This window comes from Emericellopsis atlantica (genome assembly GCF_019669845.1).
Source record: "Emericellopsis atlantica unplaced genomic scaffold F5Z01scaffold_15, whole genome shotgun sequence".
Classification (NCBI taxonomy): Eukaryota; Fungi; Ascomycota; class Sordariomycetes; order Hypocreales; family Bionectriaceae; genus Emericellopsis; species Emericellopsis atlantica.
The window spans coordinates 639,695-664,896 of record NW_025764717.1 but is presented as its reverse complement, the minus strand read 5'-3'; the positions used below and the strand labels follow the sequence as shown (position 1 = coordinate 664,896).

The 25,202-nt window shown below is 55.0% G+C and overlaps 11 protein-coding genes across 11 annotated transcripts; 5 read left to right on the top strand and 6 right to left on the bottom strand.

Moving 5' to 3' along the window:
• Positions 1-147: 147 nt before the first annotated feature.
• Positions 148-1,470, top strand: F5Z01DRAFT_657087 (uncharacterized protein). Its single transcript, XM_046263617.1, has 3 exons — positions 148-425; positions 484-534; positions 592-1,470. Exons 1-3 carry the CDS (start codon positions 355-357, stop codon positions 1,232-1,234), a joined length of 765 nt encoding a protein of 254 aa, XP_046117849.1. The 5' UTR covers positions 148-354; the 3' UTR covers positions 1,235-1,470.
• A 204-nt stretch (positions 1,471-1,674) lies between these two features.
• F5Z01DRAFT_137116 (uncharacterized protein) lies at positions 1,675-3,745 on the top strand. The gene is made up of 3 exons (XM_046257618.1): positions 1,675-2,087; positions 2,149-2,376; positions 2,426-3,745. Exons 1-3 carry the CDS (start codon positions 1,934-1,936, stop codon positions 3,607-3,609), a joined length of 1,566 nt encoding a protein of 521 aa, XP_046117848.1. The 5' UTR covers positions 1,675-1,933; the 3' UTR covers positions 3,610-3,745.
• Positions 3,746-6,001, bottom strand: F5Z01DRAFT_136965 (nucleolar complex-associated protein-domain-containing protein). Its single transcript, XM_046257617.1, has one exon. It carries the CDS (start codon positions 5,883-5,885, stop codon positions 3,882-3,884), a length of 2,004 nt encoding a protein of 667 aa, XP_046117847.1. The 5' UTR covers positions 5,886-6,001; the 3' UTR covers positions 3,746-3,881.
• Positions 6,002-6,121: 120 nt separating this feature from the next.
• Positions 6,122-7,232, top strand: F5Z01DRAFT_657082 (AhpD-like protein). Its single transcript, XM_046263616.1, has 3 exons — positions 6,122-6,688; positions 6,752-6,813; positions 6,865-7,232. Exons 1-3 carry the CDS (start codon positions 6,552-6,554, stop codon positions 7,107-7,109), a joined length of 444 nt encoding a protein of 147 aa, XP_046117846.1. The 5' UTR covers positions 6,122-6,551; the 3' UTR covers positions 7,110-7,232.
• Positions 7,233-7,265: 33 nt separating this feature from the next.
• F5Z01DRAFT_136892 (ribosomal protein S8e/ribosomal biogenesis NSA2) lies at positions 7,266-8,762 on the top strand. Its single transcript, XM_046257610.1, has 4 exons — positions 7,266-7,481; positions 7,531-7,995; positions 8,051-8,271; positions 8,325-8,762. The coding sequence occupies exons 1-4, from the start codon at positions 7,432-7,434 to the stop codon at positions 8,369-8,371; spliced, it is 783 nt and encodes a 260-aa protein (XP_046117845.1). The 5' UTR covers positions 7,266-7,431; the 3' UTR covers positions 8,372-8,762.
• Positions 8,685-12,499, bottom strand: F5Z01DRAFT_136936 (Pep3/Vps18/deep orange family-domain-containing protein). The gene is made up of 3 exons (XM_046257611.1): positions 11,815-12,499; positions 9,157-11,755; positions 8,685-9,103 (listed from the first exon to the last, which is right to left on the bottom strand). The coding sequence occupies exons 1-3, from the start codon at positions 12,071-12,073 to the stop codon at positions 9,019-9,021; spliced, it is 2,943 nt and encodes a 980-aa protein (XP_046117844.1). The 5' UTR covers positions 12,074-12,499; the 3' UTR covers positions 8,685-9,018.
• Positions 12,500-14,390, bottom strand: F5Z01DRAFT_136876 (S-adenosyl-L-methionine-dependent methyltransferase). The gene is made up of 2 exons (XM_046257609.1): positions 13,968-14,390; positions 12,500-13,917 (listed from the first exon to the last, which is right to left on the bottom strand). Exons 1-2 carry the CDS (start codon positions 14,255-14,257, stop codon positions 12,927-12,929), a joined length of 1,281 nt encoding a protein of 426 aa, XP_046117843.1. The 5' UTR covers positions 14,258-14,390; the 3' UTR covers positions 12,500-12,926.
• Positions 14,391-16,250: 1,860 nt separating this feature from the next.
• On the top strand, positions 16,251-17,870 carry F5Z01DRAFT_657071 (glycosyl hydrolase family 43 protein). The gene is made up of 3 exons (XM_046263615.1): positions 16,251-16,828; positions 16,894-17,058; positions 17,126-17,870. Exons 1-3 carry the CDS (start codon positions 16,433-16,435, stop codon positions 17,813-17,815), a joined length of 1,251 nt encoding a protein of 416 aa, XP_046117842.1. The 5' UTR covers positions 16,251-16,432; the 3' UTR covers positions 17,816-17,870.
• On the bottom strand, positions 17,871-19,789 carry F5Z01DRAFT_657068 (uncharacterized protein). The gene is made up of 3 exons (XM_046263614.1): positions 19,332-19,789; positions 18,603-19,280; positions 17,871-18,552 (listed from the first exon to the last, which is right to left on the bottom strand). The coding sequence occupies exons 1-3, from the start codon at positions 19,468-19,470 to the stop codon at positions 18,026-18,028; spliced, it is 1,344 nt and encodes a 447-aa protein (XP_046117841.1). The 5' UTR covers positions 19,471-19,789; the 3' UTR covers positions 17,871-18,025.
• F5Z01DRAFT_657066 (anticodon-binding protein) lies at positions 19,790-21,304 on the bottom strand. The gene has a single exon (XM_046263613.1). The coding sequence runs from the start codon at positions 21,116-21,118 to the stop codon at positions 19,877-19,879; it is 1,242 nt and encodes a 413-aa protein (XP_046117840.1). The 5' UTR covers positions 21,119-21,304; the 3' UTR covers positions 19,790-19,876.
• Positions 21,305-21,322: 18 nt separating this feature from the next.
• Positions 21,323-23,128, bottom strand: F5Z01DRAFT_136786 (candidapepsin-4 precursor). The gene is made up of 2 exons (XM_046257608.1): positions 22,729-23,128; positions 21,323-22,675 (listed from the first exon to the last, which is right to left on the bottom strand). The coding sequence occupies exons 1-2, from the start codon at positions 22,930-22,932 to the stop codon at positions 21,464-21,466; spliced, it is 1,416 nt and encodes a 471-aa protein (XP_046117839.1). The 5' UTR covers positions 22,933-23,128; the 3' UTR covers positions 21,323-21,463.
• Between the last annotated feature and the right edge of the window lie 2,074 nt (positions 23,129-25,202).

Genomic DNA, 25,202 nt, shown 5'->3' with positions numbered 1-25,202 from the left:
CAGCCTGTGCGACATGCCATCTAATGGAATAATTGGCATGTCTATTTCCGAACACAATTCTAAGCTCCCTGTTGCCGATAATAAATATCAACGGCTTCGTGCTTCGAAATGCGGAGCAGAGATTCCCCCAGCATCTACGGACACCGACAGTCAACTATCGGTGGATCACCGTAACGACGCACGTCTCCACAATTCTTTTTCAACTTGAGGTCTACGCTCTCCGGATGCTAACTTGGGTGCTGTCTCTACAACAATTCTCAGATAAACGGTGTATAACCTCGGCAATTTATCAGCTTCAAAGATTCATATGCGATTCTCTTGCCTCAGATCTACACCATATTTCCCTGCCTGACCATGGGTAACGACACAAGTGCTAGAAAAAAGACTGTCTTTCAGCTCGACACGCCCTTTTCCGATGTCTCATGGTATGGAGTCTTCAGCCCTGAGAAATAGTTTTGGTAACGGAGTTACTGACTTTGGCAGGCCTAAAGTTTCATTGGAAGACCAGGACACCATCTTAGAGCTTCTTTGCAAGTGAGTGTTCTCCCTGCTATCTATCCAAATCGGACACTCTGATACTCACACTCAAAGCTTCTTGAGTCCCATCGGCAAACATCGAAGGGCCCATGTCAAGGCCTCAAAAGGAAAGAAGGCGTCAAAGAGAGCCGATAAGGCGAAAACTGAGCGAGCAGGGGAAGACACGGAGATGCCAGATTCAGTGATCCCAGCTCCACCCGATATCACGCATTGCATTGATGTAGGCTTCAACTCCATCAACAGAAATCTGTCAGCAATGGCAGAAACCCAGCAGTGTGGTAGCGATGCCCAAGCCGACAAGGCAGACAACGAAAGGAAACCACTCTCCATGATTTTCGTGGCGAGAGGCGACCAGTCTGCCGTCTTCAACTGCCACTTTCCAAAAATGGTTGGTGTCGCTTCGAGAGATCAACCATCAAAAGACAAACCCAGGCTCGTGGGGTTCTCCAAATCATGCTCAGAACGGTTGAGCCACTGTCTTGATGTTGCTCGGGTGTCAGCAGTCGCGATACACCAAGATGCGCTTGGCTCCAAAGCACTCTGGGATGTCGTTTCCAAGGCTGTTGAGCCAGTTCATATGGACTGGTTGCACCCTGATTCGAATCCAGTGTACCACGCGACTAAGATCAACGCAATCCAAACGACCGTGGGACCGAAGCGAGAGAAGAAAACCAGCACGCCCCTGAAGCAGGGCTGAGTAACATTGGCATTCCCTTCTGGAAGTATGTAGCAAGCGACTTACAATGTTTGATCTGTGCTTGGAATTGTCCATGTCCACGTTTCTCTGTCCATCCTGTTTGATGCACGAGCAAACATCAAATATTCCAGCCAAATTGTTTCCAAGTAGCGCCACCGCAAACCCTAGGAATCAAGATCGGGTCCAAAGGTACACGTCTGCGGGGAGTTTCTACTGGCCATTCGCGAGTTCATGTGTGGGCTAACTCATCAAGTAGATCTGATGGGATGATGAGCTCGGAGTGTCGTGATAGACTAGATCGCGATTGCAAGTCTGAATCTTCATCGCTTGCTAACTGCGGCTGCTGAGCTCATCTCATATATGCGCATCACTGTGCCAACGAGGACATAGCACGCGCTACAAGAACGTGGAGGGACTGGAGACTGGAGCCCCGAGAAATACCGTAAGTACTTGTGTTTTCATTACTTACTCTTATTTTCATCCCACTGTGCGTGAATTTGCTAGTGAGTGTCAACGGCAAGAGCCCCCTGAGGCCCGCACACTGAAGAGCCCCTTCTCTGCGATATATCGGTGGATTCCTTCCATGCATTTCTATGCAGCACCGCTTTCCTCTGAGTCTTAATCGTGTTTGTGTCTTTACAGACCACAACCTTCATCACCTCCCGCTTCAACAACGACTACCTCAACAGCTACTCCAAGATGGCTCCGCCTGCTTTATCTGATGAGGAGCGCATGAAATACGCACGACAGCTCCAGTCTTTCTTCGGTTCCAGCGACGGAGGAAAGGGAAGGGGCCGGGGAGGCGTTGGCGACGGTCCTCGCACCCAGAATCGAACTCAGCAAGCTACTCGTGGTAGGATACCAAGCGATGCATAGAACTTTCGGTTTTTGAGCTTGGACCTAACACAAAACAGACTTCACACCTACCCGCTCGCGACAGGTCACTAATCCCACACGCGCGGTGCCTTGTCCCCTTGGCCTTGCGGACAAGGACTGGTTGGCTCCAGCACCGAAGAAAACGTCAGCCACCCCGTCCCAGACAGCTGAAGCTATACCAGCTCGTCCTAGCACCAGCAACGGCGTCCCTTCCGTGAAGAACGATTCTGGCGTTAAAAGTTCTGCTGAGTCAAAAAGCGTCACCAGTATGTCCAAGACATGTTGCTCAGATACACCACTAACAGCGACTCGCAGACTCAATCACCTCGAACGATGCAGCAAGTGCCAATGTCAACGGCTCCCAGGCTACAGTACAGCCTTCCTCTGCTTTGAATGCTATGAAAGGGAAAGACTTCCTACTCAAGCTTCGACGTGAGCATGCCGCAAGAGTGGCAAAGTTGACCGCAGGTGAACCCAAACCTGCTGACACCACCACTTCGAACGGTGCCTCGTCCACGGACACGATGACTTCAAGCGTCTGTTTGGACGATCTTGTAGCCAGCAAGGGCAGCAATGCCAAACCTGTCGCTGCTGAGAAACTCGCGGGGGGGCCTGATCAACCTGGACATGCAGGTGAATTAGCAACCCAAAAGCAGACCGAAGGGCCTCGGAACCCGATTCCTCAAGATGACCGCGCAGGCAGCTCCAAGCATCTCGCAGGCAACTTGTTAACCACTTCTTCGAGCTCTAGACCAGAGCGCAAGACTGATGAGGCTCTCCTGGTAGACCTCTCCGATGGTGCCAACCCTGCCCTGAGCGCCACTGCGGTTGAAGCGTGCAGCGAGAGGATTACGATGACGGGTATGATGCAAGCTCTACAGCCATCCAAGTTGGCTGTGTCCGGACAAAAGTCTCCTATAATCGAGTCTGACCCTACAGACAATAACAACAACCGTCCGGAAGCCAATATTCAGCAAGGACCACCAACAAATCTCACCGCGATGGATCACAACGCCGACGGCGAGCATAAGCTCAAGAAGACCGTCGCGGCTGCTGCCAAAGAGAATGAAGGCAGTGGTGATGGTTGCAAAAAACATTCCGAGGTGCAATCTGATGTTCCAACTCCGATGGGCTTCGGGTCATTCCCACCACCGGGCCCCTTGGCTGATACTACAAATGCTTTCTGCGCGGCGCACCTTCAACAACAGAGTCTTGCTGAAATCACACCGATCGGGGCCTCCACTGGATACCTCTACACCATAACACCGGTCATCTCTACGCCGCTAGGGGGTATGACCATGGGCACGACCTCTGGCCAGTTGCATCTGAACACCCCTGTGGCAACACAGCCAATTTTGCCTGCGATCAATGTGGCGCAAAAGGAGAACATTTGTCCACAGAACTACGTCGCTGCTCCCCCTTCGGAGTATAGGCCTCGTCGAGTAGCTACAGACCAAGGCAAACAAGGCCTGGGTTCTTCTCGCTGGGCCACTGATTGACCCGGTGAAGTGCAGATTCAGGGTACGGATTTTGAGGCCCTGCGCAAAGCGGCAGCAAGGCAATAGTGAGAGCGAGTGAGCGAACAAAAGGAGAAGAATGTTGGCCTTGGACAAGGCTACCAGGAAAGTTGCGTTGGCCTTTTGGGCTGTGATCATTTACCGTTAGGGCAGAAATTGGGTTTTCATATCAAACTGATGAGTTCAGACTTCGTAGGGTCTTTCTGCGCAGTAGAGAGCCCCCCAGATAATGCATTGCCTTTCTAAACGCTTGATTAATTCGACATGCTTTTTTCCAACATCTTCAGCCCTTCCCTGACCTTGGGAGAATAGTGTTTCCTCAACAACTCGCCCTCCCAAACCGTCGCTGCGAAGGGGTTGCTGCCTTCCAAGTTCCCGCTGACTGGGTTGTATTTGCCGTCGCCTTTCCTCTCCTCGGTATTCCAGAGGCTCCCAATCTTCTTCCCGTGTGTGTGCGCCACGTCGTTGAGCAGGGCCAGCACACCTTGGCACGATTTCTCAGGCAACTGAAGAGCCGCCGAGGCAAGCTGCTTCGAGAAGGCTGCCAGGCGCGTAGGCGGGACGGAGCGGATGTTCCATGAAGGCAGCAGCACGGCGGTTAGTGATCTCAGCAGCAGGACTGTGGTGGTCTGCACGTTAATCTTCGAGGTCGTCGAGGTGACGCCAGTAGGCTTGGTGTTTTCGAGGGTCGGGTCTGTGGACAGTGCCAGAAGCGCGCTGTAGAGATGGTTCGTGAAAAAGGACAGGTCAAGATGGAGTGTGTTCCTTGAGTTGTGCGCGTCTTGCCCAGCGAGGAGAGCGTACGCTGTGACTGTGCACAGAAGTGATTCACGGGTCAGGTTCCGGACCGGCTCGTCGTCCTCTTCGTCTTCGTCCTCTCCCGGCTGCTGTTCCTGCTCCTCGTCCTCGTTGTCGCCGTTGGCGTCCTTGTCGCTGTAGCGGATCAGGTCCTTCAACGCCTCGAGGAGGTCACCGAAGAAATCCTGGTTGATGAGATGGGCATACGTGGCGAGACCCTCCAGCACCGCGCCCATGAGTTGGGGCACGCGTGCCTTGAGGACACGGAAGTAGGTTGCAAACACGAGCTTGAGAGTCTCGCTCTGCATGCGCTCCCGCTCCTCGTGGCTGACGAGGGCGTCGGCCTGTTGCAGATCCTTGTCCAACGCTTTCTGCTCCTTGACGTCTTTGCGCTCCCGCTTGGTACGGAAATCACGCTTCTTCTTGGAGGCCTTCTCCGTACGCTGGACGGTGTCGTGGGACGCCGTGCCGGCGAATTCGGAAAGGAGGCGAAGGGCGAGGAAGAGATTGAGTACTGATTCGTGGACCTGGTATTCCTTTGCCCTCATCATTTTGGCAAGGAGGGCGACAGCTTCCATTGAAGGGCGGCCCTCTTCGTCGTCCCGGAAGAGAGTCTCGAGTGCCTCAAGGCATTTTTTACTGTTAGCATCCATGTATCGCCTGCTCAGCTTGCCGACGAGGATCTTGATAATGTCGCTGCGGAAGTTGAAGTGCGGCACCGATGTCAGAAGTGTGCACGCGCAAGTAACCGCCGCACTGACAACGTTGTTGCCATGACCTCCATAGGCGAATGGCTGCAGTCTCGCGCACTTTGTCAGCTCCTTGACATAGGCCTGGTACCCCATGACGAGTGACTGCTCGTAGTGCCGCAGTTGTCGAACCTCTTTCGACAATTTCTCCTTTCCAGAGTCCTCGCCTAGTGGACGAATGCGGTATCCAGGGATAATGTCCTTGTAGACGGTCATCTGCGTCATGAGGGCCAGGATCTTAATCGCCGGTATCTTGGATGAGCCAATCTTCCCGAGCTGCTTGAAAGCGCCCACGTTGTCCTCGGGGTTCTCGTTGACAGCCATCGCGAGTTTGGCCAGCTCCTCCTGCGCTTCGAGAATCTGCTCCTGCTCACTCCTCTCATCCACCTCTTTCACGACCTTTTCCTCTACCTGCTCCTCCTCCACGTCGTCCTCACGTCCCTCGAGCCAGTCTTCATCACTGTCCATTTCATTTTCCAGCTCTCGCAGGACCTCTATCCGCCCGTCAACATTCTTGGTGGGAAGACGGTTGCTTTCCTTCACGACCTGCTGCTTCTTCTTGCCCATGCGCGGACGGGATTCGTAGTCCTGCTCGAGATCCCAACTGGCTGCGTTCTTGAAGAATGCCTTTTGAGTTTTCGCCGGAGCTGGCGAGGAGCCCTCATCGGAAGAATGGGCGAGCTTCCGCCTTTTGGTGCCGTTGGGAGCCATGGCGAACTGTCATGGGATGTGCACTGAGACAGATAGCGGGTTGATGGCGATGAATGAAAATGTTTGATGAGAATCGGGATTGGCAAGATGTGGCCAATCACGGATGGCTATTGTCTACTCACCGCCAAAATTTCAAAAGATTCTGCCAGCGGGTGCAGGTGGGGCCAGATCGCGACTCCAGGGTCTATTTGCAATGCTATGGGGGACTGCATCATGCTTAGCTTCACTTTGAGCTCAAAGCGATGACGGGACCATTGATTCGCTAGGGAATGCGGTCAGCATGGAGACTCATAACCTCCGCTATTCCATGTGATACGCTCTTTCGGTTTGATATGCACTCTCCCCTGCCGGCGATTTTACCACTTTGAAGAGACAATTTCGGCGATAGCGCAATGAGCCAACTGCTGGTTAGCGACTGCCAATTGCTGAAGAAGAGACTGGAGCCAAGAGACTGGAATTCGGGTGCTAGGAATGTGGGGTGGCGTACACTCGGGCGGCAGGCCAATGTGGAGGTCCCGGTACCGGAGCTCCCCCAGTTTGGCCTCCGCAATCGTTACTACGTATAAGAAGACACGGGGAATCTCTAATACTACGTATTGCTCGTTGGTTCTCAGTATCATTGTACGCAGACCAGATTCGAAACGCACAACCTAACCTCAGTTGAAAATGTCTACCGGAAGCAAGGAACTTTGGGAGAAGGGTCTTCAAAATCGACGTGAGGTCGTAGGGGGAACATACGTTGACAGTGCTTTGAAGAATGGCTCCAGTGAATTTGCATTCGCAGGACAGCAAATGGTCACAGAGTATGTTTACAGTCCCTGTCATTATCCATTGAATCGCAATTACAGCATTAACAACTGTCCCAGATGGGCATGGGGAAACGTGTGGTCCCGCCCAGGTCTCGACCGGAAACAACGGAGCCTGCTGAGTTTGTTCTTCTCTAATCCCATGTTCATTTGGCGTTGACGTTTTGGAACAGACATTGGCATGCTGATGAGTCTGAGGTCGTGGCCTGAATTCGGCGTCCACATTCGCGGCGCCATCAACAATGGCCTTTCCGAGTTGGAGATACGAGAGGCTATCCTTCATGCGTCTGTTTATCTCGGATTGCCCGCTGGTGTCGAAGCTTTCAAGGTCGCCGAACGGACTTTGAATGATATGGTCGAAAAGGACGGCTATCAGAGAACTTTGGGTCATTTGTCACCAGAAGCTCAAACGAGTTGAACGTCGTCATATGCGGGTAATAAAAGCCTAGTCAATTGGATGGTCCCTTCCAAAGTACACATCGCGTCGTCGAGGGATCAGGCTTCTGCTAACGTCTTATCTTGACTTCGTGATACATTGATGTTGAGTTGATCATATCCGCCGTCGACCTCTACGGTACATGTAGAATGCACGTGAAGCCACCCCACGTGACTTGGTGGAGTCGGTGAGGGGCGTGGACCCACATCGCCTTCGGGATTGCTGCGAATTCTAGGAAAAGTTTCGTAGCGAGTCTGGCCTACGCATCCCAACGACCACATTCTTCAAATCCAACACCCCCAAGATGCCTCAGAACGAGTACATTGAGCGCTGGCAAAAGCTGCATGGCAAGAGGTCAGTTGTTCTCTTGACCTCAACTTTTCAACCGCTGACGCCCTACCAGGCTTGACCATGATGAACGTCTCAGGAAGCGCGAGGCCCGTGAGGGGCACAAACGATCGGAGCAGTCGCAGAATCTCAGAGGCCTGCGGGCCAAGTTGATGCACGAGAAGCGACGTGTCGAGAAGATCCAGATGAAGAAGCGCATCAAGGCCCACGAAGAGCGCAACGTCAAGGCAGCCGACAACAGCGATCCGTCCACACCCTTGCCACCTTACCTCCTCGACCGTAACGACCCCCAGAATGCGAAGGCGCTGGCTTCGTCCATCAAGGACAAGCGAAATGAGAAGGCCGCCCGCTTCTCGGTGCCGCTGCCGAAAGTGCGTGGTATTTCCGAGGAGGAGATGTTCAGCGTCGTCAAGACGGGCAAGAAGACACACAAGAAGGCATGGAAGAGGGTCATCACCAAACCCACCTTTGTCGGCAACGATTTCACACGATCAAACCCCAAGGTCGAGCGCTTCATTCGGTAAGGACAACTGTGCGCAAGGGGCCAAGATTGACAAGCTAACATACGGGCCTAGACCCATGGGACTGCGTCAGAAGACCGCACACGTCAGCCATCCGACACTCGGCGTCACCCTGAAATTGCCTATCTTGGGAGTGAAGAAGAACCCCCAGGACCCCATGTACACCAGACTCGGCGTTCTCACAAAGGGAACCGTTATCGAGGTGAATGTGAGCGAACTGGGCATGACCACAGCCGGTGGTAAAGTCGTATGGGGTAGATATGCACAGATCACAAGTACGTGTGACCCTTTTACCTCCGCTTTGAGGGCGACTACTGACATGATCCAGACAACCCAGAGAACGATGGCACGGTGAACGCGCTACTTCTGGCTTAAACTGGGGCTGACGCTTTGTTTTCGAATGGCAGATGGAATTGGCAATAAAGAACAGCATTCTCGCGCGGTGCTTCAGTTTCGAGCACACCTGTGTTGTTGATTCATCATGGAGTTTAGGGGACGGTCAGGTTACGACCAAAACGTCGAATGACTTGTGTGTTTTCATGGCATGGTGAAAAGCGAACCTTAGATAGTTGGCACAGGCTTCTTAACGATCCAAGAGCCTACTCAATGTACAACGGCATGTCAACCTCCGCAGTCCCGTGACCAACCAGCATGATCACCCCTGGCAAGGGTCCTATCTACCCAGTCTTGCGCTAAGGATTCCGCGGCATAGTGATCAGGGTCGGCTCAGTCGATAGGTGTTCCCCGCCCATTTGCCGGATTCGCGTGAACACCAGGACCTGCCATTGACAGCGAGCGAGTCCGAGGAAGCGCATAGCGGCCGAAACTGCTCATTGGTGTGTATCCTGGCTGAAGTGCTGGTGCCGTACGAGATGGTCACGGCAACCTGCCTGAACCTTTCAAGGTTGTTCAAGCTGACTTCACAAGTAGTCCTTGGCCGATGCAGGTGCCAACGGGGCTGCATTGCTGGTTGTTGGGTATCTCTGTATTGACATGTCTGCATGTCTCTTTCTTCAAGTCCTTTATAATGCCCACTCCTCTGGACGATCATCCTTGGTAATAAATGGCTCATCAATCCTCTTGATGGCAAAATCGCTGCAAAGAATACTCGGAGAAGTTAGCAAATACACTGCTCCATCGCATGACACCAAAAAACTTACCACGCTGATGCCACGAGGGAGTCCAGCTCTGCGACCACAGCATCCCTCTTTGGCCCGCTCACAAGCCCCCTATGAATTTGCAGTTGCAGGTCCTTAATCTTGGACGACTTTCCCACGCCAGACTGCTCTAGCACCTTCCTGCCCAGGCAGTCTGAGTGGAAGGAGTGCTGGCAGGGGAATACGAAGAATTGCCGGCTCAGCAGTGGCAGACCACATGCGTAGCACTTCTCCCCGGGTTCGACAATAGCGTATCGATGATCCAGCGCCGCAATGTCGACTTTGATATTCGTCGCTGTTTGCGATGACTCATCCATCTCCTTTTTCAGGTTGTCAATATTACGCGAGTAGTCCTCGAGCGCGCCGCAAATCTCCTCCTTGAAATCGTCAATGACGACGAAGTCTGGGAAGAAGGGAATCAGATCCTCAATCTTGAGAAGATCGCATCGCTTGAGGAAGTCGATCGCTGTCTTGATTCCATTGGATTGCGAGATGACCTTTCGTGCTACTGCTAGCCATAGCCTCTTCCGCAGTTGGGGGTTCGACATTGGCCGGTCGGCAATCACGGCTGCAAGCTCAACCTCGTTGTGGGAGAGAGCGAGGTCGACTGCTTGCAGGAACTGGCCCATGCTAGTATAGATGTGGACGCAGGACAGTGTGCGGTGATGTTGAATGCAAAGCCGCAAAGCAAAGTCAGGGTCATAACGTGGTTCGTCCCCCTGTGCTTGTAAGTACGAAAGCAGGCCTGATTCATCTTTGGCAGGATGTGAGGCATAGATCGAGACGAGTGTGTTGTGCACAGCTGCGTCCTTGGAGTTAAGCTGGTAAACCACGTAGTTGAGGTATCGTATGGCCTGATTTTGAGAGTTTGGGCCCCCTGAGAAAGCCCGGTTGTATTCGAGAAGAGCTGGTATGAGGCTTCGTGGCTTCAGGTCTGAGTGTCTCATGAGGATATCGACCATCTCTTGGGGGACGTGTGTCATCAATACACTGCTATAGCGGTAAAACACGTCAGGGTCTGTCTGTTTCTTCAAGACATTGAGGACATCGTTCCAACGCTCTCGCTGCACCCAGTATGCTAGCTCGTAGTTGTAGTCGTTGATCGCGTTGGCAAAATACAGCAGCTCCTCCTCCCTGCCGTGGCTGCTAATGACATCGTACACCGTCTTCTGGTCGAGGTCGTTTTTGTATCGATTGATGAAATCTTGGTATTCGCGCTTGATTGAAATCAAAAGTTTCCGTGAGTCGGCTGGGTTCAGGTTCTCTGATAATTCGGCTTGTGTGATAATGGTGTCGTCGAGCGAGTTGAGCTTGGCCATAAAGACCTCAACTAGCCAGCTCGCGAGCATGATACGCTGCATAATGGCAGATTTGCTTGTTGATGCCAATTTTGTTTGTAGGAATTTCCGCAAGGCGTCCGGTTGGTTGTTGTCAATGATGCTCAATGCGATGTCTTCGAATGGTTTGCTACTGCGCCCGTAAACGACAGCTGCCTCGTTCCAATGCCCCTTGGTGGCAAGGTGGTCACCGTATGCGGCAGCCACTGTTTCCTTTTGCGATTGCGTGTGTGCATGCTCCAGTGCTGGCTCAAACTGCTGCTGTTGCATCATGATCTCCCAAATATTCCGGTCTTCGTCACGGACCACAATCTCAAAGATCTCCTCCGAAGTAAACAGCCAGAAGGTGTTCTTCTGGAGGTCGACCGAGAAACCAACTGCCTTTTGACCGGGACCCAGTACGTCGTGCTCGGAGACCACCTGTCCAGTCAAGCGATTCGTGGTGACCACGCGCCCGCCTATCAAGCTCACAATATGCCACTGGGTCAAGGCAATGGCGTCGATAGTCTCCGTCGTAGCCCTCCTCCTTCCGCCGCTCTCAGGTGACACGATCTGCGCTTTTTGTATCATTCTCGACTCAGAGAAGACTTTTGCGCCAAGGTTGCTATCCGCTGGTGTGTCGAGCAGCTTTCCGTGGAAGACTCCCAAGGAACTCAGCCATGCGTATGCTCTCTCGGGAAGTTCATGCTGCCGATGGCCTTCTTCCTGCGGGGGGTCTGGCGAGACGACGACTGAAGGCGCCGCATTTTGCGTTGCTCGTGACAACTCATGGACAACTGGCTGTTCCGACTCGAACAGCTTGGTATATACAGAGCCACTGCCGTCATGACTGTGTCCGATTTTGCCCACCAAGTGAAACAGTCGCGTGTTGGTGCCTATCACCACTCTCCTCATATCAGTCTTGCCTTTCAGGTCGTCCACCCACAGTCCAGTGATCGGCCCGTCTGGCAGACGATGCAGGTTCTTGAGGTGCTTCACTTCCTTCTTGTAGAACTCGTTCGATGTTTCGATAAACGCCTCGTAAATATGACCATCGGTGGCACCAATCAGGATCTCTCGTGTCGACGCTGTAGGGAGGGAGGGGTTCCATGCCACGCTTTCGATGATGACGCCCCGTAGTCGACTGAGCGGGCGGACCTGTCGCGATTGAGAGTGGAGATAGTAATTCTCCCCGTTGGCGGCACAAATGATGAGATGGGAAGCTGTTGGATCGAGAAACATGCGTCGAATACCCGTGTGGGCGCCCTTTTTCGGGAGGTCTATGTCTGATTGTGCGCGTTAGCCCCCTTCCAGCCACTGCGTCGCGCCCTGCGATTTGACACACCGTCGATATCCTCTGGTCGCGTGAGGTCGATCCTGAGTATCCGACCATTGGACAGGGCAAGGATGATCACGTTGTTTGCTACTTCGGCGGCGGCAAAGTCCGCCGCGATGCTGAAAGCCAGCTGGACGCGCTCAATTGTGAAGATGGGGAGCTCGTGGGTGAGGTTGGCATTTCCATTGGGAGCAGAGCCGGCGGCGTTGGCGGCTGCAAAGCCGGCGGCGTTGGCGGCTGCAAAGCCGTCGGGGAGTTCGAGGGCCATCTTGTTGGATGGTCCGCCGTGGCCGCCGCGGTAGTGAGAGACGAGAGGCTGGTTGAGGTGCGAAGGAAGCCGAGGACTTGGAGATGGGAGTTGGAGCTGTGGGAGGTCGCCAGCAACGTCATGCGGGCCAGGCAGGCAGCACGCACTGGCATTCGGTTAGACCAGCGCCTTGACACACGACCAATCTATCAAGACAAGTCCTCTTCCAGTGCCTAGCCAAATGCAAAATAGAGAAATTCTGCCTGATCAGAAGCAACCAAATCACGAAGATTGCGTGGAAGGATTAATTAATTTGGGAGATATTATCAAGCATACCACCTCTGTAATTGAGCATACCCGGTGGAGTAAAATATAGTAGACGCTATGGTATAAAGACTCCCTACCCCGTAGCTAAATTTAGCACTAGTATTCGTAGGCTACGATTGCTTATATCTTTATTAATTCGAGTATTTTAGATACCACGATAAGGTATAGGTGGCCGAATCACGCTCTGGCCGAATCACGCTCTGGCCGAAGAACGCTCTAATGCTCATAGGTTGGCGATAGCCTCAGAAGTTCGAGTCGCCGAGCCGTTAGTCAAAGCGAAGCTACGAGGCAGTGTGTTTATGGACATGCTCAATAACAGATGTGGTATGCTTGATAATACCTCCCAACACCAAACGTCCACGAACCACGAAAGCAACCTGTGATGAGCGTGCGTCCACAGCGCTCAAAGAAACATAGAGCACCACCAAGTGCATGAATCCAATATATGTACAGCCAATTGGGTCAATTGGGAATATGTATCAAGAAAGGCAGTCGTAATGCGCATCCCGAAACGCCCACTCATGTTACCCAAAATAGGCAATCGCAATTAACAAATTGTCGTATCTTCCATAATCGTTGTGTCGTCGTCGTTCGCCTCGGGACTGATCGACCTAGTCATTGTCCGTGGGCAGCTCTTGGGTGCGTCGAGCGGCTTCCTGCCTACAACAACGGACAGCTTGACCACCAGGCTCTTTGACTTTTCAGGATCCTTCGCCAGTTCCACCATCTCACGAGCTGCCTGTTCACACGCTGCCTTGCATTCTTCTGGATCCCAACCCATATGCTCCGTCAGGAGTCTCAGACACAAAGCCTCGATTGAGTCTAGGCACGAGACCAGCCATATCTTGCCGGCTGATTTCTCTGCCACGGTGATGGGTATGGCGTATTCCGTCGCTCTCACGTCCACGAATCCCGCGTCTATAAAGAATCGAGGATTCATATGCTTGCTGCCTCTGGGTCGTCCAGCCTTTTCAGCCGCGACTGCCAGGTCGGCTAGCAAGGCATGTACGGGCGAGTCTGCCCCAAATTGCTCCGTGAACTTTTGGAGCGAGTCCGTATCGAAGTCTTGAATCTCTATCCAGCCGCCTGGTTTCAGAGAGTAGAAGACGTGATTGTAAAGCGCCTTCCAATTCCGGAATGCGCCCTCCATGGCGCGAAAGTGAATCAAATCGTAGCAGTCCGGCGGGCGATCCCAGTCCTCGGCGTCCTCAATCTCGAAGAACACGTTGATTGGGACGCGGCTCGTCTCTGCTACAGCAGCGATGTCTGTGCCCACGATCTCACAATCAGGATACCGCTCGGCCATGCGGATGGCCCACTCCCCTGTCCCTGTACCGACGTCCAGTATGTGGGAAGGCGATTCTAGCACGACCGTGGACGATTCTGGGCCAAGAAGGTGTAGGAAGACCTGATGGTTCAGGGATGAGCGCATCTGTTCAATTTCGTCGATGGGCATGTAGTAGTCGCGACAGTATAGGCGGCCGTGAATCTCACGATAGTCGAGGTCATGAGCCCAAAGCGAGCGCGTGGACGCAGCTCTATTCACTGTTAGCTATGGCATGACCATGTGTGTCGGGAAGAACCTTACGGATCCGAGTTGGCAGTGAAGGATTCCTCCTCTAAGTACGGCATTTCGGTCCTGTGCGAGCTCGAGACAGGAGGATAGTGGTACATGCTCTGCATGTCCGCATCGTCCTCGGCCATTCCTTCAACGTCACCACCCATTGCATCGTTCTTCTCGTCCATCCCAGGCATGCTCGTCGTGGCTATAGGTACGCCGGCGCTCTTCGTTTGCTCGCTCGTGATGCCTTGGCTGGACTGGCTTCCGCTGTCGTTGCAGTTGGTGGTGTCGAAGTGGCGGCCCTCATCAGGGCTCATTGCCCTTGCGAAAGGACTCTGCTGAGGACTGAGGCAGACTCGAGGAAGGAATGTATATCAGCGGTATCGGTGCGCGACAAGAAGCGTTTGCGACATGGTTCTGTCACTTGGTTGTGCGAGTCAACCCAACAAGCAGATAGAACATTAGACTCGACACAAGGCAAACAAGAACCGTGCAAGCGAATGACTGTAGCCCGAGACAGGCAAGACGGGAAGACGAAAAGTCTTGAACCCAGGAGCGTGGATAGGTGAAGCTGGAGGAGTGCATGTGGATGCGTCCATGCAGCTCCAGTCCACGTCCATCATCCATGTCCCGTCTGCTCGGTTGGCAGCTGGGCGTTCAGTGTGGGGCAGCGGAACGGCCGTGCCCCGCGCGGCGACACACTGGCAGGCCCAGCCTCCAGCCACCAGAGACGAGGACTCAGGAGTCAGGACAAGGCCGACAGGCTTGGATAGAGGGGCGAGCCGCAGCGGTCCGGGAGCCCAAGCTTTAAAGATTGCACAATATCGAACGATTGTGGTGGATCACTGGATTGTTTCTGCCGGCCTCCAAGCCTCCGTCCAGCACACTGATTCCGCACCTTCCCCTTCCGTTAGCACCTCCAGGCTCCAGGCAGCAAAATCAGTCGTAATGCCTAAGGCACCTGTACCGTAATATCTCAGAAAGGTCGAACAGGCTGGTCCGAGCGTATTGTGTCAATTGGCGACCAGGGTATTATTATGTTGATAGGGCCCTCCGCAGTTTTAATGGGGTATAAGCGACCTTTCTGAGATATTACGGTAAGTAAACGATGCCCTTGAGGTGCCCGTACTCGAGTTGCAAACAGCAACCGGATACATTGCTGGCACTGCCGTCGACTGGAGGATGAGGTCTATTCCTCTGTACCAGGCATCTTACAGGCCAACCCCGTCAGGTCGGAACGAAACGCCTGATATGATGGGCACATGCAACTTGCGGCCTTCCCGCCTTCACTGGTGGCTTCAATAAGTCGAGACGGATGGGTCGAGAACTTGAGGGCACGTCGGACGCCCCGGTGCGCGGGATTTGTGGCGAGAAGGGGGGACTCTCCGTCAAAACGATCTATCGGGCTCATCTTGATACAGGCATGCGAGCGTCTCCTTGCTCGGTCCGATCCATCCGACCAAAAGTCCAAGAAAAAACATTGGTGCTCTCGTCGCCTCGTTCATATTGTCCAAGTGTACTTCGTGGGTCAACCCAAAAACGGCATCATGAAGTCGATGGCTTTCATCCGAGATGGCGATGCGCGGTGATGGATTAGACCACCGGTCAATGCCTTGTTTGAATATTGGTTATCTTGAATCAAGGCCTGCATCGGGCATCGGGTCAAGTCAACGGTATGCCATGTTGCAGGAAAATGACCACCAAGCTGCCAAGCATCCGTCGACGCACCCATCCCGGCATCGCTCTGTCGATATTACCCCAGACCCCGCATCGGCTGCTGCCGAGCAAGACTTGGTCGGTTGATCTTTTGCCTTCTTTATTACCTTTGCGATCAATACTGCGTCACGACTGGCTCGCCTCTGGCTGGAAGCCGAGAGTTGACTTGCGCCAGCACGCGACTGGAGCGGCAAGTGAACGAGTCTCCAGGTCTCATCATAAGGTCGCAACCCGCAGGCTATAGCCCAGCATGTGGACCAATGCCACTTATACATGCCTTTTCGGGGCCTTGTGAATGCCGATCTCGTGAGCATCAGTGTTGACGGAGTGGTACATTTTGGGGAGTAGTGCCGAGCTCTTCCCCAGAGCGCGCCGGCTGCTGCCTCACCTTGAACTGGCGGTTTATACTTAAAGAGAAGTACTGACCCGGGTCAAGGACTGGTCGATCGACTAAGTGGTCATTTATCACGCCTATCCTCTCCTATCTGAGTACTCAAAACTTATCAACCTGGGTATACATCATGACTTCTATTCTGACCACAGCCTTGGCTGGTCTGCTGCTTGCCGGTGGCGTACAAGCAAAGCATGATATTGTGCCGGGCGCAGCCTGGACTGCTGTGGGTTTGCATTCATCAGGAGCTTACTTTGCTGGGGGTAGCTCATAACTGACACTGGGTATCCAGAGAAACACAGGTCGCCATATCCAAGCCCATGGCAATGGCATCACGTAAGTCCTCCACCGGGGCAAGCAGTATCAAGGCTGACCATGCTATTATATGCGCAGCTACGAGGATGGTGTTTACTACATGATTGGAGAGGAGAAGTCTGAGGGATCCAACTTCCAAGCCGTCAACTGCTACTCGTCTACGAACTTGGTTGACTGGGACTTTGTGGGCAATCTGATCAGCAGAGACGACAGTGAGCCTGATCTTGGACCGAACCGGATCATAGAGCGTCCCAAAGTCCTCAAGAACGAGCAGACGGGGAAATACGTCCTGTTTATGCACGTGGACTCCTCTGACTACAAGGATGCGCGTGTTGGCTGGGGTACAGGCGACACCATCTGCGGCGAGTACACCTACCTCGGCAGCTCAAGGCCGCTGGACAAGCAGATCCGTGACATTGGCGTCTTCAAGGACGAAGACGGCACGGCTTACCTTTTGACTGAAGATGTACGTGCTCGAGTCAAAATCCCCCAGCAACCATACCCAGGGGGGCACTGACATGATCAACCCAGCGTGAATACGGAACTCGCATCATGAGGCTCTCCGAGGACTACCTGTCCGTGGAGGAGATCACCATGGAGTGGCAATACTTTGCTGAATCCCCTGCCATGGTCAAGCGCGGCGGCACCTACTACATCTTCGGGTCACACCTGACGGGCTGGAACCCCAACGACAACGTGAGTCGTCCATGAAGGGCTCTGCGCACCGCGCTTCCTTCTGTAGCATTGCTAACCCGCATCACAGGTGTACAGCGCCGCCCAGAATCTATCCGGGCCGTGGACTGAGTGGACAGAGTTCGCGCCTGTGGGAACAAACACTTACTCCAGTCAAGTATCGTTCATCCTACCTCTGAGCGACGACAAGGCCATCTACATGGGCGACAGGTGGTTCCCAGACAACCTGGGTGCTAGCGAGTACATCTGGCTGCCCCTCCAGATCGACGGCGACACCGTCCGTTTGGACTGGTACGACAACTGGTCCGTCCACATGGAGGCGGGGACATGGCAGTCAGGACTTCCGTACACAGAGTACGAAGCGGAAGCCGCCGAGCTGTCCAACGAGGCCAGGCTGCTCGACTGTGGCGAGTGCAGCGGCTCCCAGATGGTGGGCTACATTGGGGGAGACCAGGACGGGACCGTGTCGTTTGACGTGGAAGCGGCGTGCGACGGTGATGTGACCATGGTGCTGAAGTACCGCAACGGCGACGAGGTCACGACGTCGACGTTTGGGGCACGCAATGCCCTTGTCTCGGTGGGCGGCGTGGAGCAAACCGTCGACTTCCCCTCGACTAGGCACAAGGGCGGACAGACGGCCAAGAGCGTTGTGCAAACCGCGGTCAAAAAGGGCAGCAATATTGTGACCGTTTCGGGGGCTGATAGTTGGGGCCCGGATCTGGACGTTCTCCTGGTTCCAGGGTTAAGCTGCAGTGCCTAGGACACGTGAGGCGCAATATTTGGTCCAATACAATGCACAACGCTGAGTGACAAGACTTTTGTGTGTTTGAAGGTGGATTCACCATGCATTGTGACTTCCTGGCCCGAAAGATGGCTTCAAGCTATCAGACAGCCGAGAACCATCATGTATAGTGTAACCAGACACGCTGGATAGCCATCCATAAGCCATTCGCTCCGTAACGCACAGCCTTCACCCCCTTTTCCCGTTCTCCCAAGGCTCGTCCCTACCATCATGCTCAAAGTCGGGCACCACCTCGCCCAACTCACTAACCCCCGGGAACGGCGTCAGGACGTGCGTAATGTCCCCCCACCAGCTCTCCCCAAACTTGCTGTACCAGTCCACCGTCCGCCTCAACCCTTCCTCGATGCCTACCTTCTGCGACCACCCGAGGCGCCGCAGTTTCGAGGCGTCCACGGCATAGCGGCGGTCGTTGAACGGTCGGTCATGGGTGTACTTGATCCACCGCCTCGACGCGCCAGAGGACGATGACGCTTCTGGGCGGATCAGATCCACCAACTTGTGGCAGAGGTCCAGGTTGGAGATCTCATCGCTGGATCCGACGTTGTAGATTTGTCCCAAGACGCCACGGTGTAATATCGTGTCAAACGCATCCGCCGCGTCGGACGCGTATAGGTAGCGCCGCGTGGGCGAGCCATCGCCATGCAGAACCACCGGTTGTCCCCTGTGCAGCAAGCACGAGAACTTTGGTATGATTTCTGGCCCCTGCGTCAGCGAAAGCGTAAGGGAGCATAATGGGGTCACTCACTTTCCGGATATTGATGCGGGCCGTAGACGTTGTTGCTCCGCACAATGATCCCCGGGAGCTTGAAGCTCTTCTGGTAGCTGTGCACCAGCATCTCGGCGGCGGCCTTGCTCGCCGCGTACGGATTCGTCGGCTGCAGGATGCTCGACTCGAGCAGGTCATCCTCGTCCTCCTTGACCTCGCCGTACACCTCGTCGGTGGAGATGTGGACGAAGCGCCGGACGCCCACCTTCTTTGCCGACTCGAGCAGGACGTGCGTGCCGTACACGTTGGTGTGCGTGAACCCGTACGAGTTGCCGAACGAGAGGTCGACGTGGCTCTGTGCAGCAAAGTGCAGGACCGTGTCGACGTTGTGCCTCTCCATGCAGTCCAGCACTGATGACGGCGTCGTGATGTCGCCCTTGTAAAAAGAGAAGTTGGGGCGGGACGACAGGACGTTGGTGTTGTTCAGCGTGGAGCAGTAGTCGAGCTTGTCAAAGGAGATGATGTTGTAGGAGGGATAGGTGAGTGTGAGGTGGCGGACGACCCAACAGGCGATGAAGCCGGCGCCACCCGTGACCATGATGTTCTTGACATCAGGACGAGGCTCGAAGCATGTCGAGCCCTTGAGCGTCGGGGCGTGTTTCCATATATCATCAGCAGCAGTGGTTGTGGTGGTGGTGTTGTAGCCTTCCGTGCGGCCTTTTGGTGGTCAGTCAGAGAGCGCGCGCATTCGATCCTCGAGACACGTGCCTTGCGATCCCATCTTCCTGAGACTCGACCGTTCCGCCACTGTGCAACAATGATGGCCTGTACCGAACGGACGGCTGCCCTGGACAGCAGCTCCTGGGGGCACACCAAAGGGTTGCAGTCGTCTGAGCAAACGAGACATGCCGCGGTTGGAATTGTGTTGTCGATGCCAAGGGCCTGCAGCGACCGGACCCTATCCAGCACAGGCGTTATTGGGGGTATAACTTGTCGAGTAGGGTCATAAAATTGTCGCCCTCATTTCCATGCTTCATTCAGGCCTTCATATGGATAAAGCGAGTTTCTGTCTGATATTCTCACTTCGTTCAGCTGTGAGAGGCTCCTAATGTGGCTGTGGCTGTCTCACTGTGGCTGGGGCGAGGCCTGTGGCGTTCATGGACATCGAGTCAGCGGCAGAATGCTGCTCATAACATTTCACTAAATGCAATTTTACCTTGCTGTAGCCAGTTAATGACGAAGTGTGTCTCTCGTATTGTAATTGGATTCATCGTTGGCATTACAAAGGCTGATATGGAAGCCCCCATGTGACCCTACAAGTTGAACCTCTTCCTGTCCTTCTCCATCCTGGACTTCCACTCCCACTGCGTCGCGTCGTCGCCCTCGCTGCCCGCCCGGCCAATGCCCTTGTCGACCCTCCGCAGCTTGAGCGTGAAGCGCGGGCCGAGCTCCTGCAGACCGGCGCGGATCTCCTCGACGCCCGCAAGCCCGTTGCCCTCGGCGTCCGTCACGCTCTTCTCCGTCTGGCGCTTGTCGCGGAAGACGTAGCGGTGCCGCCGCACAAAGATGTAGTCGCGCTGGTTGTGGAGCGTGAGGACCTGGCGGCCCTGGAACTCGGGGGAGGGCGGGAAGAGCGTCTGGAAGAGCTTGGCCGTCAGCAGGCCGAGGGGCGTCTTGAAGTTGTTGAGGAGCAGCTCCGGGTAGTGGTTGGTCGGGTTGCCGTGGCCCGGCAGGTACTTGCCCTCGATCCAGTTGCTGATGGAGAAGTGAAAGGTCGGCCCGCTGGGCAGGTGCACGACGGAGATGCCCGTGGGCTTCTTCTGGTCCTCCTTGACGAGCACGACGGCCGTGTAGTCCCGGTTGGCCGAGAACTTGCAGATCTCGCGCAGCGAGTACTTGTAGCTGTACTTGTGCCCGGAGCGGGGGATGTAGGTGCTGTTCGGGAAGATGCTGCAGAGGATGTTGGCTTCGCGGTGGAGCGTCGAGTTGAGCGAGGTGGTGATGAGGATCTTGGGTGTCGGGGGCGGAATGTCCGTGAACAGGGTCGGGAATTTGAGGGCGAGCGAGGTGGGCGTTAGGTCGAGGTTGGTGCTCGTCATCGACGGGGCCGTCGAGTCTGCCCTTTGCGCTCGCTTCTCCCATTGCCGCTCCATGGCGGCCTCCTTGGCCTCGTCGTCGCCTTCCTCGTCCGAGTCCAGCATACTGTCGTGGTCGTCATCGTCTTCCTCCTCGTCCTCCCCTTCGAGAGGCGCCTGTGCCTCCGCCTCGGCCTCCTCCATCCGCCTCCTCTTTAATCGCTCCAGATCGACCTGCACACCGAGGCTGTCGTCATCCACGTCATCCCATACACGCTTCTGGTCGAGCGTCACGGCCTTGTTCTTGGCCAGTCGCGCCGCCTTGAGCTCTGGGTTCTTGTTCTCCTCCTTCTTGCGCGCAAAGCGGGCATCGCGTCGTTCCTTGTCGGCATGGCGCTTGTGCTGGACAAAGAGCTCCTGGCGCTTGAGCTTGTTGGCGGCCTTGAGGGCCTGGACGGGCGGTTTCGTGGTGAAGCCCATACTGTACGATTGTGGCGCACAATTGTGGTATTGGATGGTGATAATTAAATCCCAATTCGACGATGGGGGAAATTTTGAGACTGACTGGACGGGACGGGCGATAAACTTTTTGGCGGGGCTGATAAGGCGGCACGAAAATGTGTCTTGTCTACTTACCCTATACAATTTGGTCCCCCATTCTTTTGGTGCCGCCGCCAACTTCAACTCATGCTAACGCAAAGACCGCTTGAATCATAATTCATGTATCATAAAGAATGTGAGGCTAACTACCTGCCCTGTATGCCGTTTATAAATAATCCAATAGATCCATCCAACGCCACCCGTCGTGACCATGTCATAACATATCTATAGCAACAGACCCAGCCCAGCAAGGCCCAAGCTCGCAAGAACGCCGCCCATGCAAGGTCGCAACATGCCCACACCGTCGTCCGCATCACTGCCCGTGCTCGTGCTCGAAGGTCCCGCAGACGTCGCGGCGGTGCCGCCGGCCTTGGTCGCCGAGGGGACCGCATTGTCCCCCGTGCCAATCTCCGAGATCTTTGACTTTTTGGCGTTAAAGTTGCTCTGCGCGAGGGAGATTTCATTGTTGTCCAGGTCAAACACCGCGTACGCGCTGCGCAAAAAGGTGTCGCCGAGGAGAGAGAGGCCTGACGAGGGCACGATGCCAAAGAGGCACACGTCCGCCTGGCCTCCTCCAATCGAGTTCCCGGCGTCGAGCACGAGCTCGCTCATGGCCACGTCGATCTGCGCCGGCGAGTCAAAGTAGAAGGTCATGTTGGCCTGCTGGTCCGCCAGGGAGCACGGCACGAACGCCGCGCCCTCGGTGGCACTGTACTCGGCCCCGACGGCATCGTAGATGGCGGCCACCATGCTCTTGGGGAGGTATGTAAAGGATGTCCCCGAGTCGAGGACGACGGCGACCTCTGATTTCCCCTGCTGCGCGATTTCAATGTTGCCAAGCTGCAGACCCGTCAGGGCGACGTAGAACGAGCTGTACGGACTGCTCTGGGGTCGCAGAATCGGCACGGTGACGAGGTCGCCGGTGTACCGGGCGTGGTCGACGCCGCCAAACAGGAGGCTGCCGGTGCTAGAGTCGAGATCGTTCAGCCACAGGCTGTAGGCGCTAGACTTGATCACGCCGTCGTGGGCCAGCTGCGCGGGGAGGTTTCGGTAGGTGCGCTGGTCTGCTGCCGCCACCTGAGCCTCGCCCGCGGGATAGCCAATGCCCATGATGCCCTGGGTGGAGGAGCTGTCGTAGCCGACGCCAAACTGGAAGTCCTTGACCGTCTCGCCGCCGAAGCGGAGCGTGTCTGTGACATAGTCACCCGTCGCCCCCGAGCCGTCGACGTATGATATGTTGAACCAGTCGCCCACGTAATTGTATGTTGACGAGCTGTTGGCGCTGTAGGTGCCTGATGCGTCGCACGGCTTGGATCTGCGCTCGCACAGGCTCGAACTCGCCGCGTTGACCCATAGGTCACTGCTCCCGGTGTCGACGGCGACTATGAAATCCTGAGGCGGCGTCCCGATGGAGATGTTGAGAGAATAGAGCAGCTGCTGTAGTGGTATGTCAGTATCCTAATGCTTTCACGGGGGTCGTTCCCACTCACTTCATTGTCGATCTTGGCGCTCACCGTGTCAGCCCGTCTGTTGAGCCTGTTCCGGTCGTGTGCCACCTTGTCTCTGATCTCCTTGCGCTGCAGGTCGAACTGGACCACCCGGGGCGAAGCGTCGCGAGGCTCACGGAGGTGTAGCGCACTGGCGCATGGCAGGGCCAGACAGCAACCTGCCGACAGCAGAGTGTGGGGGTGCATGGCGTAGGTCCAGGGGAACACGGGCAGGCAGGAAGAAATCAAAGGAATTCACCGACACTCTCCAAGGTAACAGCTGCTACAGTAGAGACATTCATCCTAGGCGGCAGCCAACAGCTTATACGTACACGTCAGGACAGGGCAGGGTCTCCGCATCCGATGAATCCGCGTGTCGCTGGACTGGACTGGACTGGACTAGACTAGACGAACTAGTCGCTGTCCATGATGCCGTAACACTCGTGCTACCTTTGTGGCTGTGGCCATGGTCCCAGTCCGTGACGAATGCAAGCCAAACGAGACTGGTAGTGTGCCAGAAGCGTTGCGCAATCCAGAAGGCGTACGTACGTGGACAGGCTCCCTCATGACACCCCCCCCCCTCCCCCACAGTGGACGACGTCAGGGACATGACTGGAGTCTTGACTCTAATGGGCCACTGAGAGCCGCAGGATAGCGTGCCTGTTCCCGGCGGCTCGTGGTGTGTTCGCACTGCTTTCTGGGGGGCGCCGTCTCCAGTCTCGGCTGATCGGCTTCGATGGGTGTTGAAGGTGATTCAGGTGAAACTGGGCTGGCTGGCTGTCCGGCAGGCCATTCGGCTCTGGCTGCCGAGCCCAGCCTCGTGGGCGACCGCCACTCGACTGTCCGTGGCCCTGGCGGCGACGAGTTCGAACTCGTTGGAAACCCTCCTGCGGAAGCGTTTCGGGGCATTTTGTTGACGCGCGGCCGGACGCCCCATTCTCTGCCTGACATTGTCGGGAACGGCGTCACTGGCAGCGCCGCCTTGTGGGCATCGGCTAGCCGGAAGTCTAATGTCGAGGAAGCGCCCAAGTTGACGTCAAAGGACTGGAACTGTGGCGGGGCGTGGGCGGGCTGGACGCGTGGCGATGAAGTAGTGCCTTTCATAAGGATGAACAAGTCGACGACGTTTGCTCGTTGACGGTCGTCTGGTAGTTGATTCGTCGGCGCCAAGCAATGCTGACATCTTGAGTACCTATTGGATGGCGCATATGTTCCGATCCCACTGGCGGACACTTGATTCCATTATCCGTCACACTTTGAATCTACCGTCGTCTTCGTCAAGGTGAAGCCACACTTGTGCCTCACATACCTACTAGTCACAGCTGCGCCTCGGCCAGTCTAGACTACCCTGTGCAGCCCGGAGCCGGCCGCGACCGACCAGACCCGGTCCCGTGATCTACTACTGTCTGTCTGCACAGGGTAGACCATTTGTCGAAGGCGTGCTGCAATTCTCAGAACAGAGCATGGCCGAACGAACTTGGATCCGTTCCCAGGGATCTCTCAGAATGTGCAGACTCCCAGAGGCGCCCGGCGGCCTGTTGAGGCACTGCTCTCTCCAAAGGGGGTAATCCTTGATCGTGAATAGATTCGAGCGAGCCGCACTCGATCCACTGGAATGATTGTGGAGTTGTAGGATTCGCCAGGGCTCGAACAACGGATACACTCGACGAAAGCACATGGTCATGGGCCAGTGGATGTCAACTACCGAGATCAGGATCTATCACTAGTCTAGTTGCCCATCCTTTCGGGACCTCGGGCATCTCCGTATAAAGATGTAGATCCTTGTGTCGGTATCCATTGTTGCGATGGCTAATTTGTAACTCTGAGATCCTGCCATGGGACGTCTGCGCATATCACCTACCCTAGACAATTGACCTGGCTCAGCCACCCTGGCCCAACGGCTATCAGGAGCGACAGCGCGTGTATTGACATAGCGAGGAAGTCGTTTATGAGAATAGTTAACTTGGTGAAGTGATTGATCAGGTCTTGTGTCAAAATTCGGAGAATTCTCCGCCTGTGCAGGCGCCCCGCACAGACCCCCAAAAGCAGCTGCTTCTCACCATTATACGGTAGTCATTGACAGACTGGCGCTGCAACTTGAGCGCAGTGATTCTTCTCGCGCATGGATTGCCATCTCATACTTGCCCTGATAATTGCCTTTAATCCATTCATCCATCTATCCATGCCGTGCCGTGCCATATGCTGCAGCTTCAAGCCTTGTCGTTGTTGGTGGAGACGGCAGAGGCCAAGCGCCCGCCAAGATGGTGCATCTGAGACCAGACCTCGATTACCTTACTTTTTACCTTTCCCCAGCCAGCCGCACATCAAGACTGAATGCTTCCACTACCATCACCATCTGCCTCATCAATTCAGATCCACACACTTGTCTGACACGCCGCTCTATAAACCTGTTCCATCAGCAAAACCATTGGACCCCCTCCATCCAAGGCTGCTCACCCACGGTCACCCGCTCATCC

Excerpts from the sequence above, each read along its gene's own strand:
- F5Z01DRAFT_657066 (XM_046263613.1), bottom strand. The coding sequence starts at position 21,118 with ATGGGCTTCACCACGAAACCGCCCGTCCAGGCCCTCAAGGCCGCCAAC.
- F5Z01DRAFT_657071 (XM_046263615.1), top strand. The coding sequence starts at position 16,433 with ATGCGCAGCTACGAGGATGGTGTTTACTACATGATTGGAGAGGAGAAG. Across the intron at positions 16,829-16,893 it reads CTTACCTTTTGACTGAAGAT|CGTGAATACGGAACTCGCAT; the intron begins GTACGTGCTCGA and ends TGATCAACCCAG. Across the intron at positions 17,059-17,125 it reads GCTGGAACCCCAACGACAAC|GTGTACAGCGCCGCCCAGAA; the intron begins GTGAGTCGTCCA and ends CCCGCATCACAG.
- F5Z01DRAFT_657087 (XM_046263617.1), top strand. The coding sequence starts at position 355 with ATGGGTAACGACACAAGTGCTAGAAAAAAGACTGTCTTTCAGCTCGAC. Across the intron at positions 426-483 it reads CCCTTTTCCGATGTCTCATG|GCCTAAAGTTTCATTGGAAG; the intron begins GTATGGAGTCTT and ends TGACTTTGGCAG. Across the intron at positions 535-591 it reads ATCTTAGAGCTTCTTTGCAA|CTTCTTGAGTCCCATCGGCA; the intron begins GTGAGTGTTCTC and ends TCACACTCAAAG.
- F5Z01DRAFT_136936 (XM_046257611.1), bottom strand. The coding sequence starts at position 12,073 with ATGGCCCTCGAACTCCCCGACGGCTTTGCAGCCGCCAACGCCGCCGGC. Across the intron at positions 11,756-11,814 it reads GCGACCAGAGGATATCGACG|ACATAGACCTCCCGAAAAAG; the intron begins GTGTGTCAAATC and ends GCGCACAATCAG. Across the intron at positions 9,104-9,156 it reads TCCCTCGTGGCATCAGCGTG|TATTCTTTGCAGCGATTTTG; the intron begins GTAAGTTTTTTG and ends AACTTCTCCGAG.
- F5Z01DRAFT_136786 (XM_046257608.1), bottom strand. The coding sequence starts at position 22,932 with ATGCACCCCCACACTCTGCTGTCGGCAGGTTGCTGTCTGGCCCTGCCA. Across the intron at positions 22,676-22,728 it reads GCGCCAAGATCGACAATGAA|CAGCTGCTCTATTCTCTCAA; the intron begins GTGAGTGGGAAC and ends ATACCACTACAG.
- F5Z01DRAFT_136892 (XM_046257610.1), top strand. The coding sequence starts at position 7,432 with ATGCCTCAGAACGAGTACATTGAGCGCTGGCAAAAGCTGCATGGCAAG. Across the intron at positions 7,482-7,530 it reads CAAAAGCTGCATGGCAAGAG|GCTTGACCATGATGAACGTC; the intron begins GTCAGTTGTTCT and ends ACGCCCTACCAG. Across the intron at positions 8,272-8,324 it reads TAGATATGCACAGATCACAA|ACAACCCAGAGAACGATGGC; the intron begins GTACGTGTGACC and ends GACATGATCCAG.
- F5Z01DRAFT_657068 (XM_046263614.1), bottom strand. The coding sequence starts at position 19,470 with ATGTCTCGTTTGCTCAGACGACTGCAACCCTTTGGTGTGCCCCCAGGA. Across the intron at positions 19,281-19,331 it reads CAGGAAGATGGGATCGCAAG|GCCGCACGGAAGGCTACAAC; the intron begins GCACGTGTCTCG and ends GACCACCAAAAG. Across the intron at positions 18,553-18,602 it reads CCCGCATCAATATCCGGAAA|AAATCATACCAAAGTTCTCG; the intron begins GTGAGTGACCCC and ends CGCAGGGGCCAG.
- F5Z01DRAFT_137116 (XM_046257618.1), top strand. The coding sequence starts at position 1,934 with ATGGCTCCGCCTGCTTTATCTGATGAGGAGCGCATGAAATACGCACGA. Across the intron at positions 2,088-2,148 it reads AACTCAGCAAGCTACTCGTG|ACTTCACACCTACCCGCTCG; the intron begins GTAGGATACCAA and ends AACACAAAACAG. Across the intron at positions 2,377-2,425 it reads TGAGTCAAAAAGCGTCACCA|ACTCAATCACCTCGAACGAT; the intron begins GTATGTCCAAGA and ends AGCGACTCGCAG.
- F5Z01DRAFT_657082 (XM_046263616.1), top strand. The coding sequence starts at position 6,552 with ATGTCTACCGGAAGCAAGGAACTTTGGGAGAAGGGTCTTCAAAATCGA. Across the intron at positions 6,689-6,751 it reads GGACAGCAAATGGTCACAGA|ATGGGCATGGGGAAACGTGT; the intron begins GTATGTTTACAG and ends CAACTGTCCCAG. Across the intron at positions 6,814-6,864 it reads GAAACAACGGAGCCTGCTGA|ACATTGGCATGCTGATGAGT; the intron begins GTTTGTTCTTCT and ends GTTTTGGAACAG.
- F5Z01DRAFT_136965 (XM_046257617.1), bottom strand. The coding sequence starts at position 5,885 with ATGGCTCCCAACGGCACCAAAAGGCGGAAGCTCGCCCATTCTTCCGAT.
- F5Z01DRAFT_136876 (XM_046257609.1), bottom strand. The coding sequence starts at position 14,257 with ATGAGCCCTGATGAGGGCCGCCACTTCGACACCACCAACTGCAACGAC. Across the intron at positions 13,918-13,967 it reads TTCACTGCCAACTCGGATCC|AGCTGCGTCCACGCGCTCGC; the intron begins GTAAGGTTCTTC and ends AACAGTGAATAG.